At 42.9% G+C, this 12,264-nt stretch overlaps 1 protein-coding gene across 10 annotated transcripts in view; it reads left to right on the top strand.

Annotated features, from left to right (window-relative positions):
- The window catches only part of LOC130932043 (serine/threonine-protein kinase WNK2), an 81,713-nt gene that overhangs the window by 44,384 nt on the left and 25,065 nt on the right, over positions 1 to 12,264 (top strand). For 6 of the 10 annotated variants that reach the window (XM_057861423.1, XM_057861456.1, XM_057861448.1 and 3 more), the window contains exons 11-18: positions 6,221 to 6,406; positions 7,184 to 7,594; positions 7,865 to 8,134; positions 8,540 to 8,583; positions 8,740 to 8,899; positions 8,976 to 9,092; positions 11,229 to 11,396; positions 11,639 to 11,690. In XM_057861423.1, coding sequence (XP_057717406.1) covers positions 6,221 to 6,406; positions 7,184 to 7,594; positions 7,865 to 8,134; positions 8,540 to 8,583; positions 8,740 to 8,899; positions 8,976 to 9,092; positions 11,229 to 11,396; positions 11,639 to 11,690 — 1,408 coding nt within the window. The remainder of the gene's footprint in view (positions 1 to 6,220; positions 6,407 to 7,183; positions 7,595 to 7,864; positions 8,135 to 8,539; positions 8,584 to 8,739; positions 8,900 to 8,975; positions 9,093 to 11,228; positions 11,397 to 11,638; positions 11,691 to 12,264) is intronic. The other 4 variants (XM_057861414.1, XM_057861462.1, XM_057861479.1 and 1 more) reach the window with 4 other exon arrangements.

Raw genomic sequence — 12,264 nt, 5'->3', positions numbered from 1 at the left:
AAGTTTGGGGGACACGTCCTATTGATATCTAGTCATTTTCTTTTGATTTTTGGAAAAAAAAAAATTCCAATTGAAAATGACTTTGATGCGGGAGGTCGCAGGATCGAACCTCTGTCAATACCAAGTTAGCTTTCGTCAATGCCTGTATCGCATACATGATAACTTTATATACATATCACACAACGCTGCATTTAGCAGCTGGATAGCTCCGTGTTGATATCGCTGACCTTGGTACGAGAGGATGGTGGTTCGATCCCCGGTCAGTTACCTACTTTATGCGTATACCTCAGAGTGGATTGGACGTCGCCGACGTCAAAAGAGCGGATGACGCCAACGTTCATCGAGAGGACGGCGCCGACGATCAACGAACGGATGGTGACGACGTCCAACGAGCAAACGGCGCCGACGTCAAAAGTTAGCGTGAGAGGCGGACGTCACCGACGTCAAAAGAGCAGATGATGCCGACATCCCACGTGGGACAGTGACAACATTCAACAAGCAAACGTCAAAAGTGCAGAATACGATGTCCAACGCGCCGACGTCCAAGACGTCAAAAGAGCAGATGACGCCGACGTCCCCGACGATCAACAGACGGATGGTGACGACGTCCAACGAGCAAACGGCGCTGACGTCAAAAGTTAGCGTGAGAGGCCGACGTCATCGACGTCAAAAGAGCAGATGACGCCGACATCCCATGTGGGACAGTGACAACGTTCAACAAGCAAAAGTCAAAAGTGCAGAATACGATGTCCAACGAGCGGACGTCACCGACATCCAAGACCTCAAAAGAGCAGATGACGCCGACATCCATCGAGCGCACGGTGCCGACATCTCACGTGGAACAGTGACGACGTTCAACAAGCAAACGTCAAAAGTGCAGAATGTGCCGTCTAACGAGCGGACGTCACCGACGTCCAAAGTGCAGAATGCGCCGTCCAACGAGCGGACATCACCGACTTCCAAACTGCTGACGGCGCCGACGTCCAACGAGCGGACATCACCGACGTCCAAAGTGCTGACGCTGCCGACGTCCATCAAGCGGACGGTGCCGACGTCCAACGTGGGACAATGACGACGTTCAACAAGCAAACGTCAAAAGTGCAGAATGCGCCGTCTTACGTCCAACGAGCGGATGGTGACGATGTCAAAAGAGTGGACGACGCCGACGTCCAAAGTTTGGCGACGTCCAACGAGCGGACGTCACCAACGTCCAAGACGTCAAAAGAGCAGATGACGCCGACGTCCATCGAGAGGACGGTGCCGACATCTCACGTGGAACAGTGACGACGTTCAACAAGCAAACGTCAAAAGTGCAGAATGCGCCGTCCAACGAGTGGACGTCACCGACGTCCAAAGTGCAGAATGCGCCGTCCAACGAGCGGACGTCACCGACGTCCAAAGTGCTGACGGCGCCGACGTCCAACGAGCGGACGTCGCCGACGTCCATCGAGCGGACGGTGCCGACGTCCAACGAGCGGACGGTGCCGACGTCCAACGTGGGACAATGACGACGTTCAACAAGCAAACGTCAAAAGTGCAGAATGCGCCGTCTTACGTCCAACGAGCGGATGGTGACGATGTCAAAAGAGTGGACGACGCCGACGTCCAAAGTTTGGCGATGTCCAAAGAGCGGACGTCACCGACGTCCTAATTGCTGTCGCTTCCGACGTCCAAAGTGCTGACGCTGCCGACATCCAACATAAAGACGGCGCCGACTTCCAACGAGCAGACGGCGCCGACGTCCAATGAGCGGACGGTGACGACGTCCAACTAGCAAACGTCGCCGACGTCCAACATGCGGATGACGCCGACGTCCAGTCGACGAAGTCCAACGTGCGGATGACGCCGACGTCCCATAAATTCCCATTGAAAATGAATGGAAAAAATTTGGGACGTCCATGGACGTCAATGGTATCAACTTACATAGGCGTCAATGGAATCCAAGTACATTGGCATCAATAAAATGAAAAAACATAATTAAATGCCATTAGAAATAAATGGGAAATTTGGACGTCCATGGACGTCAATGGCATCACTCTTCACAAGCGTCAAAGGAATTGGGGAAGTTTGGGGGACACGTCCTATTGATATCTGGTCATTTATTGTTGATTTAGGGAAAAAAGAAGAAATTCCCATTGAAAATGAATGGGAAAAATTTTGGACGTCCATGGACGTCAATGGTATCAACTTACATAAGCGTCAATGGAATCCAAGTACATTGGAATCAATAGAATGAACAAACATGAAGAAATGACATTGGAAATGAATGGTAAGTTTGGACGTCCATGGACGTCAATGGCATCACCCTCCATAAGCGGCAATGCGATCGGGGACATTTGGGGGACACGTCCTCTTGATATCTAGTCATTTTCTGTTGATTTGGGGAAAAAAAAAAAAAATCCCATTGAAAATGAATGGGAAAAATTTTGGACGTCCATGGACGTCAATGGCAGCACCCCCCATAAGCGTCAATGGAGTTGGGGACGTTTGGGGTATACGTCCTATTGATATCTGGTCATTTTCTGTTGATTTGGGGAAATGTAGTTTTTTCCCCATTGAAAATGAATGGGAAAAATTTTGGACGTCCATGGACGTCAATGGCAGCACCCCCTATAAGCGTCAATGGAGTTGGGGACGTTTGGGGGACACGTCCTATTGATATCTGGTCATTTTCTGTTGATTTGGGGAAATGTAGTTTTTTCCCCATTGAAAATGAATGGGAAAAATTTTGGACGTCCATGGCCGTCAATGGCATCGACATCCATATAGTCAATTGAATCCAAGAACATTGGCATCAATAGATTCGACATGCATGGCCGTCAATGGCAATGCAATGTAAAGTCCATTGGAAATCCTATTGAAAGTGAATGGGAACTTTTCCCATTAGAAATGAATGGGATAGTTTTTGGCAAATATCCGGGGAACCGTAAATTTTTTCCAAATTCTGTATACAACTTTTATGCCCCTCACCGTCCCGGAATTTTTGATGCCCAAATTATGTGATTTGGTCAAAAATTGTAGGACTAGATACATTTTGAAACTTTTTTTTTTGTCACGGAAAATTGCCGTTTACGGACGAACGGAAAAATTTTCGGGGCCATTTGTAAAGTTTCCTGTGTCACGCTAAAATTCCGGTCGTGCCGATACTTGAACGGTGCCGATCGGTCTAACGGTTCGGGCTGTGAAGCGCGCGTTTTTTTTCCATTCAAAATGAATAGGAAAGTTTTTGGCAAATTTCCGGGGAACCGTAAATTTTTGCCAAATTCTGTATACAACTTTTATGCCCCTCACCATTCCGGAATTTTTGATACCCAAATTACGTGATTTAGTCAAAAATTGTAGGACTAGATACATTTTTAAAGTTTTTTTTTTTTTCGGAAAATTGCCGTTTACGGGCGAACGGAAAATTTTTCGGGGCCGTTTGAAAAATTCCCATCGTCGCGCGAAAATTCCGGTCGTGCCGATACTTGAACCGTACCGATCGGAGGTACGGTTCGGGCTGTGCGGCGCGCCGAAAAAAACATCAACAATTATTGACCTATAATAATAATAAATAAAAAAAAGTACAATAAAGTTGTACAACAACATAACCTTGTTCTTTCCCTTGGAAAGACCAAGGTAACTAGAAACTGCAATTTCGGGAGAAATTACACACCTTGGTCTTTCCTCTGTGGAGATACAGATCTTAGCCCCACTCAGGTCTATCAATAGAATGGACCATAATGCCAGTCAATGGCACTAAACAAAGTAAAAGCCATGAGAAAAGATTGGGAGAATTGGACGTCCATGTCCGTCAATGGCAGCACCCTCCATAATTGTTAATGGAATCGGGGAAGTTTGGGGGACACGTTCTATTGATATCTAGTCATTTTCTGTTGATTTGGGAAAAAAAAAAAAATTTCCCATTGAAAATGAATGGGAAAAATTTTGGACGTCCATGGACGTCAATGGTATCAACTTACATAAGCGTCAATGGAATCCAAGTACATTGGCATCAATAAAATGAACAAACATGAAGAAATGCCATTGGAAATGAATGGGAAGTTTGGACGTCCATGAACGTCAATGGCATCACCCTCCATAAGCGGCAATGCAATCGGGGACATTTGGGGGACACGTCCTAATGATATCTAGTCATTTTCTGTTGATTTGGGAAAAAAAAAAAAATCCCATTGAAAATGAATGGGAAAAATTTTGGACGTCCATGGACGTCAATGGTATCAACTTACATAAGCGTCAATGGAATCCAAGTACATTGGCATCAATAGAATGAACAAACATGAAGAAATGCCTTTGGAAATGAATGGGAAGTTTGGACGTCCATGGACGTCAATGGCATCACCCCCCATAAGCGGCAATGCAATCGGGGACATTTGGGGGACACGTCCTAATGATATCTAGTCATTTTCTGTTGATTTGGGGAAAAAAAAAAATTTCCCATTGAAAATGAATGGGAAAAATTTTGGACGTCCATGGACGTCAATGGTATCAACTTACATAAGCGTCAATGGAATCCAAGTACATTGGCATCAATAGAATGAACAAACATGAAGAAATGCCATTGGAAATGAATGGGAAGTTTGGACGTCCCTGGACGTCAATGGCATCACCCTCCATAAGCAGCAATGCAATCGGGGACATTTGGGGGACAGGTCCTATTGATATCTAGTCATTTTCTGTTGATTTGGGGAAAAAAAAAAATTTCCCATTGAAAATGAATGGGTAAAATTTTGGACGTCCATGGACGTCAATGGCAGCACCCCCCATAAGCGTCAATGGAATTGGGGACGTTTGGGATATACGTCCTATTGATATCTGGTCATTTTCTGTTGATTTGGAGAAATGTAGTTTTTTCCCCATTGAAAATGAATGGGAAAAATTTTGGACGTCCATGGAAGTCAATGGCGGCACCCTTCATAAGCGTCAATGGAATTGGGGAAGTTTGGGGGACACGTCCTATTGATATCTGGTCATTTTCTGTTGATTTGGGGAAATTTTGTTTTTTCCCCATTGAAAATGAATGGGAAAAATTTTGGACGTCCATGGCCGTCAATGGCATCGACATTCATATAGTCAATTGAATCCAAGTACATTGGCATCAGTAGATTCGACATGCATGGCCGTCAATGGCATCAATGCAATGTAAATTCCATTGGAAATCCCATTGGAAGTGAATGGGACTTTTCCCATTCGAAATGAATGGGATAGTTTTTGGCAAATTTCCGAGGAAGCGTAATTTTTTTCCAAATTCTGTATACAACTTTTATGCCCCTCACCGTCCCGGAATTTTTGATGCCCAAATTATGTGATTTGGTCAAAAATTGTAGGACTAGATACATTTTGAAACTTTTTTTTTTTTCACGGAAAATTGCCGTTTACGGACGAACGGAAAAATTTTCGGGGCCATTTGTAAAGTTTCCTGTGTCACGCGAAAATTCCGGTCGTGCCGATACTTGAACGGTGCCGATCGGTCTAACGGTTCGGGCTGTGAAGCGCGCGTTTTTTTTCCATTCAAAATGAATAGGAAAGTTTTTGGCAAATTTCCGGGGAACCGTAAATTTTTGCCAAATTCTGTATACAACTTTTATGCCCCTCACCGTCCCGGAATTTTTGATGCCCAAATTATGTGATTTGGTCAAAAATTGTAGGACTAGATACATTTTGAAACTTTTTTTGTTTTTCGGAAAATTGCCGTTTACGGGCGAACGGAAAATTTTTCGTGGCGGTTTGAAAAATTCCCATCGTCACGCGAAAATTCCGGTCGTGCCGATACTTGAACTGTGCCGATCGGTGCTACGGTTTGGGCTGTGCGTTGGCTCAAAAAAACGCGGAGAATAAGATGAATAAATAATAAGTACAATAAAGTTGCACAATAACAATACCTTGTTCTTTCTTTCAGAAAGACCAAGGTAATAATAATAAAAATAATAAAAATAAAAATAAGTACGATAAAGTTGCACAACAACATAACCTTGTTCTTTCCCTTGGAAAGACCAAGGTAATGAAGCATTTAAATGAAGGACTGCCCTGCATAAATCGGGACTTATTGCCTCCCTATAAAGTTGGGAAGGGTTTTACTTCGTAATATGCCAACTCTGTTAACGTTCTAGCCTACATTTTGTGGTGGACTTCTGCGAAGTACTGCATGAATGTAAGAGGCGGATATCATTGAACCTCCTCTCAGTCATCTTGTTGGTTTTATTTATTGTATGTTGTGTAGCATATGCCATTGTTTGGAAAAGATGGGTTGAATCAAGGACCGAATCATCTACAGCCAGTGTGCAATTTCCCAACCCAGCCAATGTGTGGTCAACAGCCTCTCACGGAAACAGATGTACGTCAGCAGATTCAGCCACTTCAAATTTCAACCACAATGTCACAACCACCAGTAGCACAGTCTTCCCAGGTAATTTCCTTTAATACTGCAATGTACTGTTTAAAGTTGTTGCTCTCATGTTTAAGCCCTGGCAAAAATGATGGAAACAGCTTTCCTGAAAGATGGTCATTTCAATATTTAATTTTGGAGAAACAAGGCAAACAGTGGATGATGTATAAATTTGTATTCAAAATGCCACCCTTCTGGCTTTAACTATGAAAAATGAGAAAGAAAATTGTTGCAGTCAGTCACTATTTACAGTCAAGTAAAGGAAAAATGAAGAAATCACTTAATTGGGTCAAGAAACAGATCGCAATCAAAAACTTGAAGCATTATCAAAAACAGAAAATACACAACAAAAATAATGACATACAAGGGTTTGCGAACAGGAGACGACGTGTTTGGAACTGTAAGGAACCGCTTTAAAGAAACTGAATTTCCATGGGAAAAGCCAAACCTACACTACCCTTAGAACCTGAAGAGAAAAAAAGCTGCAGTGAGCTATCATGGACTGCGTGTGACAAAGTGATATTCATTGATAAATGGCTGACTTGTGAGGTTTTGTTGATGACAATGATGGAACACTGATTTCCTAAAGATGTACACAAGTACACTTCCACAGTCAATTTGTAAATTTTCTCCCAAATGAAACACTTCAATATTCAACCTCGAGCAGTGCCGATTCCATAATTTATTTGGCCAGGTGTTGTTTTATTTATTTGAACTGAACACAAAGTCATTATTTCTTTGGACAATATGAGTTTCTTCCTTCCATTGTCTTTGCTTCTCCTTGACTTTTCTTCACAGTACCCTTCTGTCCAGGTGATGGCAGCTGTTACTGACTGCGAATCCTCCTACCCCCCCACACAAACTGCCTCTCACTCTACAGCACCTTCTGTCAACCATGTCTTCCTTTCTCCTCACCACACTCTCCCCATGACCCCTTCTGTGTCTCCACTTTCCCCAGTTCACATTGAAAATGTGTTAGTTCCATCCATCCCAGTGTTGCTCAAACCACCACCTTCACCTGTCCTTAATATCACACCACTACACGCATGTCCAAATGATCAGGCCACTGTTGCTCTACAGCAGGGCGTCCGAGACACCTTTTTCTCAGAGCCCTCATTTGTGTCAGCTCCAAGCACACATCCCATATATGCACACACCGCCCTCTCGCCGAACACACACCCAACCACAAACGGCAGCGCTCATATGCAGGTAAATATGACGATTGGAACTAAATGCTGAACTTCACCACGTAGGTGTGAACTGAGAAGCACTTTTGCGTGCCTATATGAAATAGGTTTATTAAAACAAAACAAAAAAAACCAAATGTTATTTTTCAATTTTTACATAGTTAATTACTTTTTGTCGTGCATTTTGGGGCACATTTTTTGTTACAAACGTATGTGACTACATACTGTAGGTAATGTAGCAATATTGTACAGTCTACACAGTCTTGAATGTTTTTTGTTTTTGCTTTCAAAGCAGATCCCTCAGAAGGTGATGGCCAGCCAACCTGACCTTGTCCAGATGACCCTTATATCGCAGTCCACACACTTCTCCACACCTGCAAAGAACACCTCAGACCAGACATTAATTGTCGGTGCTGGCCAGTCAGAAAAGGAAATTCAGATTCCATCTCTTCATCCCGCAGAGTCTCATAGAGCATCTTGTGGATCTGCAAGTTCCAGTCTGGCACAGCAGCAGTTCAGCACTGTAACAGGAGATGCGTGTCTAACTGAGGCAAACACAGACGTAAACGCTTTTCCTATTAATTTAATTGTTGACTTTGTATTTGGTATCCGCTAACTTTCCGAACAGCACTCAGAATGTTGAGATTTCCCCAATGGCATGTGTTATATTGTCAATCTCCTCTACATTATGTGGATTGCAGATGGAGTATAAGGTCCGTAAAGGACCATAACCCAACCGCAGCTGTAGGTTGTGCAAAATTGAAGCCTATTGTTAAGCACCATAACATTTCTAGACAGGTACATTCATTAGACACCAAGACAGCTTGCAAGAACAGTCTCCGGCCCTTTGCTAGTATACTATATTTAGTAAAGATAATACAACCCAGAAAATGCCAGGTCGCCTAGTTTCTGCTGTAAAATTAACTTGGTTTATTTGTGCCTTTTCTGGATTGTCTCCTGTCCTTAGGATCAAGCTGTAGAAAAACACACTGGTGGTCAGAGCTATGACAGGTATCAATCTTCTCCTCTCATGTTTTCTGGCCACAAGCCATTGATTGCTTTTTTTCTTCAGTAAACAAAACACCCATCTTAAGAGTTATTTTCTTGTAGATGAGTACGAGTAGTAAAGTAATACTAAATTATTGTCTTTTTCCCTCTTAAAATCAGTGTCAACTCTGATGCCACATCAGGGAAAGAGATGAGCGATGGCTGTGATGGTCCACATGGAAGTAAATGCCAGAGTAAAATCCGCAAACACCACCGCAGGTCGACGCGCACTCGGTCTCGTCAAGAGAAGACGAGCAGGCCAAAGCTCAGTATGCTAAATGTGCGTTGCCAAAATATCATCACATAATGATGCATCATGTTCACACTAACTGCAACAGGGTTCTTTCTGGTTGTAGGTCTGTAACACAGGGGACAAGATGGTGGAGTGCCAACTGGAAACGCACAATCAAAAAATGGTTACATTCAAATTTGACCTGGATGGTGATGCGCCTGAAGAGATTGCTACATACATGGTACAAGTAACCCAGCTCCACATAGAAGATATTCCATAGAGAGGTGTCATGTGTCAATCCATCAGATAAGTCATGTGAATTTAGATTGATCTTCAAGCACTTGAAGCATTAATTCTCGAAGCACGAGTGTGGACCCAATCTGGGAAGCAGGGTAGCGGATGTGAACTAAAGAGGCGTGATGGGATAATGATAGTGTATCGACACATTACACAAACTGTATTGGCATTGTATTGACACTGTGTTGGTCAGTCAAGGCTGCAGTAGTTCTAAAATCCTTGCAGGTGAGGAAAATGAAAATAAGCAAACCTTGCATCTACCTGTGACATAGTATTACATCTTTATCTCATTCCTAGCTATTGACAGACAAATGAAGCTTCATTCTGATCATCTGATCTGATTGTAATGAAGCTTGGCAGCCAATTGGTTTGCACAAGCTTCATTTTGCTTAATTGGCTCTATGGCGCTCTCAAGTGAACTAAAAATGTTAAGAATGGCGTACCGTAAGCAACACGTCACTTCCGCTCATTAATATTCATGACATTAGCTACTGCTGCTAAGAAGGGACAAGCCACCGTTTGTCCCTAATAGGAAATGAAAGGAAATCGTGTACGAAGGAGATGTTTACAGAGCTAAACCTACCAATTCTCTCTGAAAATGATGTGCCTGGTGCCTAATTGACTGGCAAAGATGTGGAAGAACATAAAAATGTTCAGTTAAAGAGATGGCTTAAGTGTCGAAGGCTGAAAAAGACGAAAAAAAAACGAGCCGACCTAAGCATAGCTTTTGCTTTTTTATCGACGCGACTGACAATGACATTCTCCTGTTTCAACAAGCTATCCTTTACCATCAGCCCTGTCTTTCTTATATATCCTCTGGTTGTCCTACGTCTCTTACCGTTCTTGGGGGTAATTTAGTTAGCTTTGTGTAGCGATCGCAAATGCTACTCAGTGACAGCCAACGAACACTTTTAATTTTTTCATTGATAACACATCTTAATCCTATAATTTATTTACACTTCCCCCTTACTAAAGTTGTTTTGTTTATATATATATATATATATATATATATATATATATATATATATATATGTACAACAGAAACGGTAACAGTGGCAGTCAGATACCATTGTAATTCTTTTCAGGTCATTCATTGTCAGACAGAAGCAGTACGGCACAACGTTACGCTAAAAAATAAGTTAAAAATATAAAAATGGCTTACCTCTTTGTCCTCTGAAAGACCATGCCAACCCAACATAATGTTTACTGCATATGAAATGTGAATGGATTCACCGAGCTGGTGTTAAAAGTCCGCGCAAGTTGATTCGGTCTTCACATTTTTTCCTCCTGAGTTTTTGGTTTCCGTAAACGTATGAAGAAAACATCCTTCATGTGTCGTAATGTCTAGAGTCGTTTCTACAAGTTCCAAAAAAGCAATGCGTGATCGGCATGTTCGTTTTTGAAAGATTACCGGCGAAAAGTAGCACAAATTACTTTGTGTCTATGTGAGGGCGGGTCTATAATGTCCCACTTCGGCTTTACTTCTGCTTTAAGGTGCGACGTCACGGTCTAAAAATAGCCTGTGTGCGGTACGCCATTCTTTGGCTAGTTAAGAAAATTATATGGATGTGCCTTGTCTTACTATTTGGACAAATAACAACAAATGCTATAAGAATAATGTGTTATTCATTTATATTTTGAAATAATTCCACAGTTTTTGGCTTTTAAACGGTTTCTTTTTTGGAAAGTATTTTACTAGCTGTGGAAAATACTCTTTCACAGCCCGAAATCCACAAAATGTGAGATGAAAGGTGCGTTTTACAGTCTGTACTTTACTTACAATGCCTGCCAAACCATCGAGCCACTTCCTGAAGTAGTGGTGTAGTCCAGCCCGCCAGTGAGGCGTCACAGATCATAATTTCCAGGTTTTGCCCAAATGAAGTACGCCTCGATACACGCTTGGTGGAAATGCCCCTCCCATTACTCGACACAAGCTTTGGCGCCTCGGCACATTTTGTCCCATTACTATACCTAGCATAGCGAATTTTTCAAAACACAGTATTGCTGGCGGAGGCATGAATGGAAACAAAATATTCTAAAACATGCTTTTTCAGGGGACCTTTTACTACCATGTCCTCAGGTGGAGAATGATTTCATCCTACACTTGGAAAAAGAAGTGTTCATTGAACAGCTCAAGGATATTGTAGATAAGGCTGAGGACTTGCTGAGTGAGGATACAGAGGCTGAGAAGAATTCTGACCAGGCAAGCAGTCCCATGAGTGAAGGAGCTGGCACGGTGGTTGCCGAGGTGAGAAAGGCACTGTCACTGCACACAGAGCAATAAATAAAATGGCATAAGTAGTAAGAAAACCTAGTCCGATGGGGGCAATCAAGCTGAAAATTGCCCTGATTAGCTTTGTGTGTATCAGGTGTAAAAGGCGCACTTCACTTAGTATATATTCTCTAATCAACCAACTCTGTTCTAACTCAATTAAAGCATTGAAATCTGATAGACCACCCTTTTTTCTGGTAACCCTTTCTCCTTTTTAGGGAATGAAGTCGTGTGCCCCCAGCAGTCCACAGCCAGTCTACCAACAAAACGGTAAGACTTGGAAGACATTTTTTTAATCCCTACAAGAATTAGTTACCATATTTTCACGACCATAAGGCGCACCTAAAAGCCCAAAATTTTCTCCAAAACGGACGGTGCGCCTAAAAATGTGGTGCACCAAATGTGTGGACTGAGTACCAAAATGTGTCCGTTTGATTAAGCAATTTTTGAAAAGGTGGACGTAAGTCAGAGCTGCATGAGAACGTTGAAGAGACGAGCTTACGAAGCCCAGTTCAAACTCAAGGCTATCACCATCGCGAAACAAAAAGAAACTGCCACCGATGGGGATTTTTAGGAAGAAGATGCTGCCTAAAGAAAAGTTTCCCGCCAGAGTCATCGTGAAGGCCAATCAAAAGGGCTGGATGGACGAGGAGAAGATGAGGGTGGCTGAAGGAAGTGTAGGTCAAGCGACCGGATGTTTTTTTCCACGCATCACCATCCCTGTTGATCTGTGACTCCATGCACACCCATCTCACGCCCGCTGTGAAAAAACAAGTGCATCTGATGAACTCTGAGCTTGCCATCATTCCGGGAGGCCTGACGGAGGAAACTCAACTGCTGGACG

This window comes from Corythoichthys intestinalis, chromosome 2, assembly GCF_030265065.1.
Source record: "Corythoichthys intestinalis isolate RoL2023-P3 chromosome 2, ASM3026506v1, whole genome shotgun sequence".
Lineage (NCBI taxonomy): Eukaryota > Metazoa > Chordata > Actinopteri > Syngnathiformes > Syngnathidae > Corythoichthys > Corythoichthys intestinalis.
This window is presented reverse-complemented; position numbering and strand designations above follow the sequence as displayed.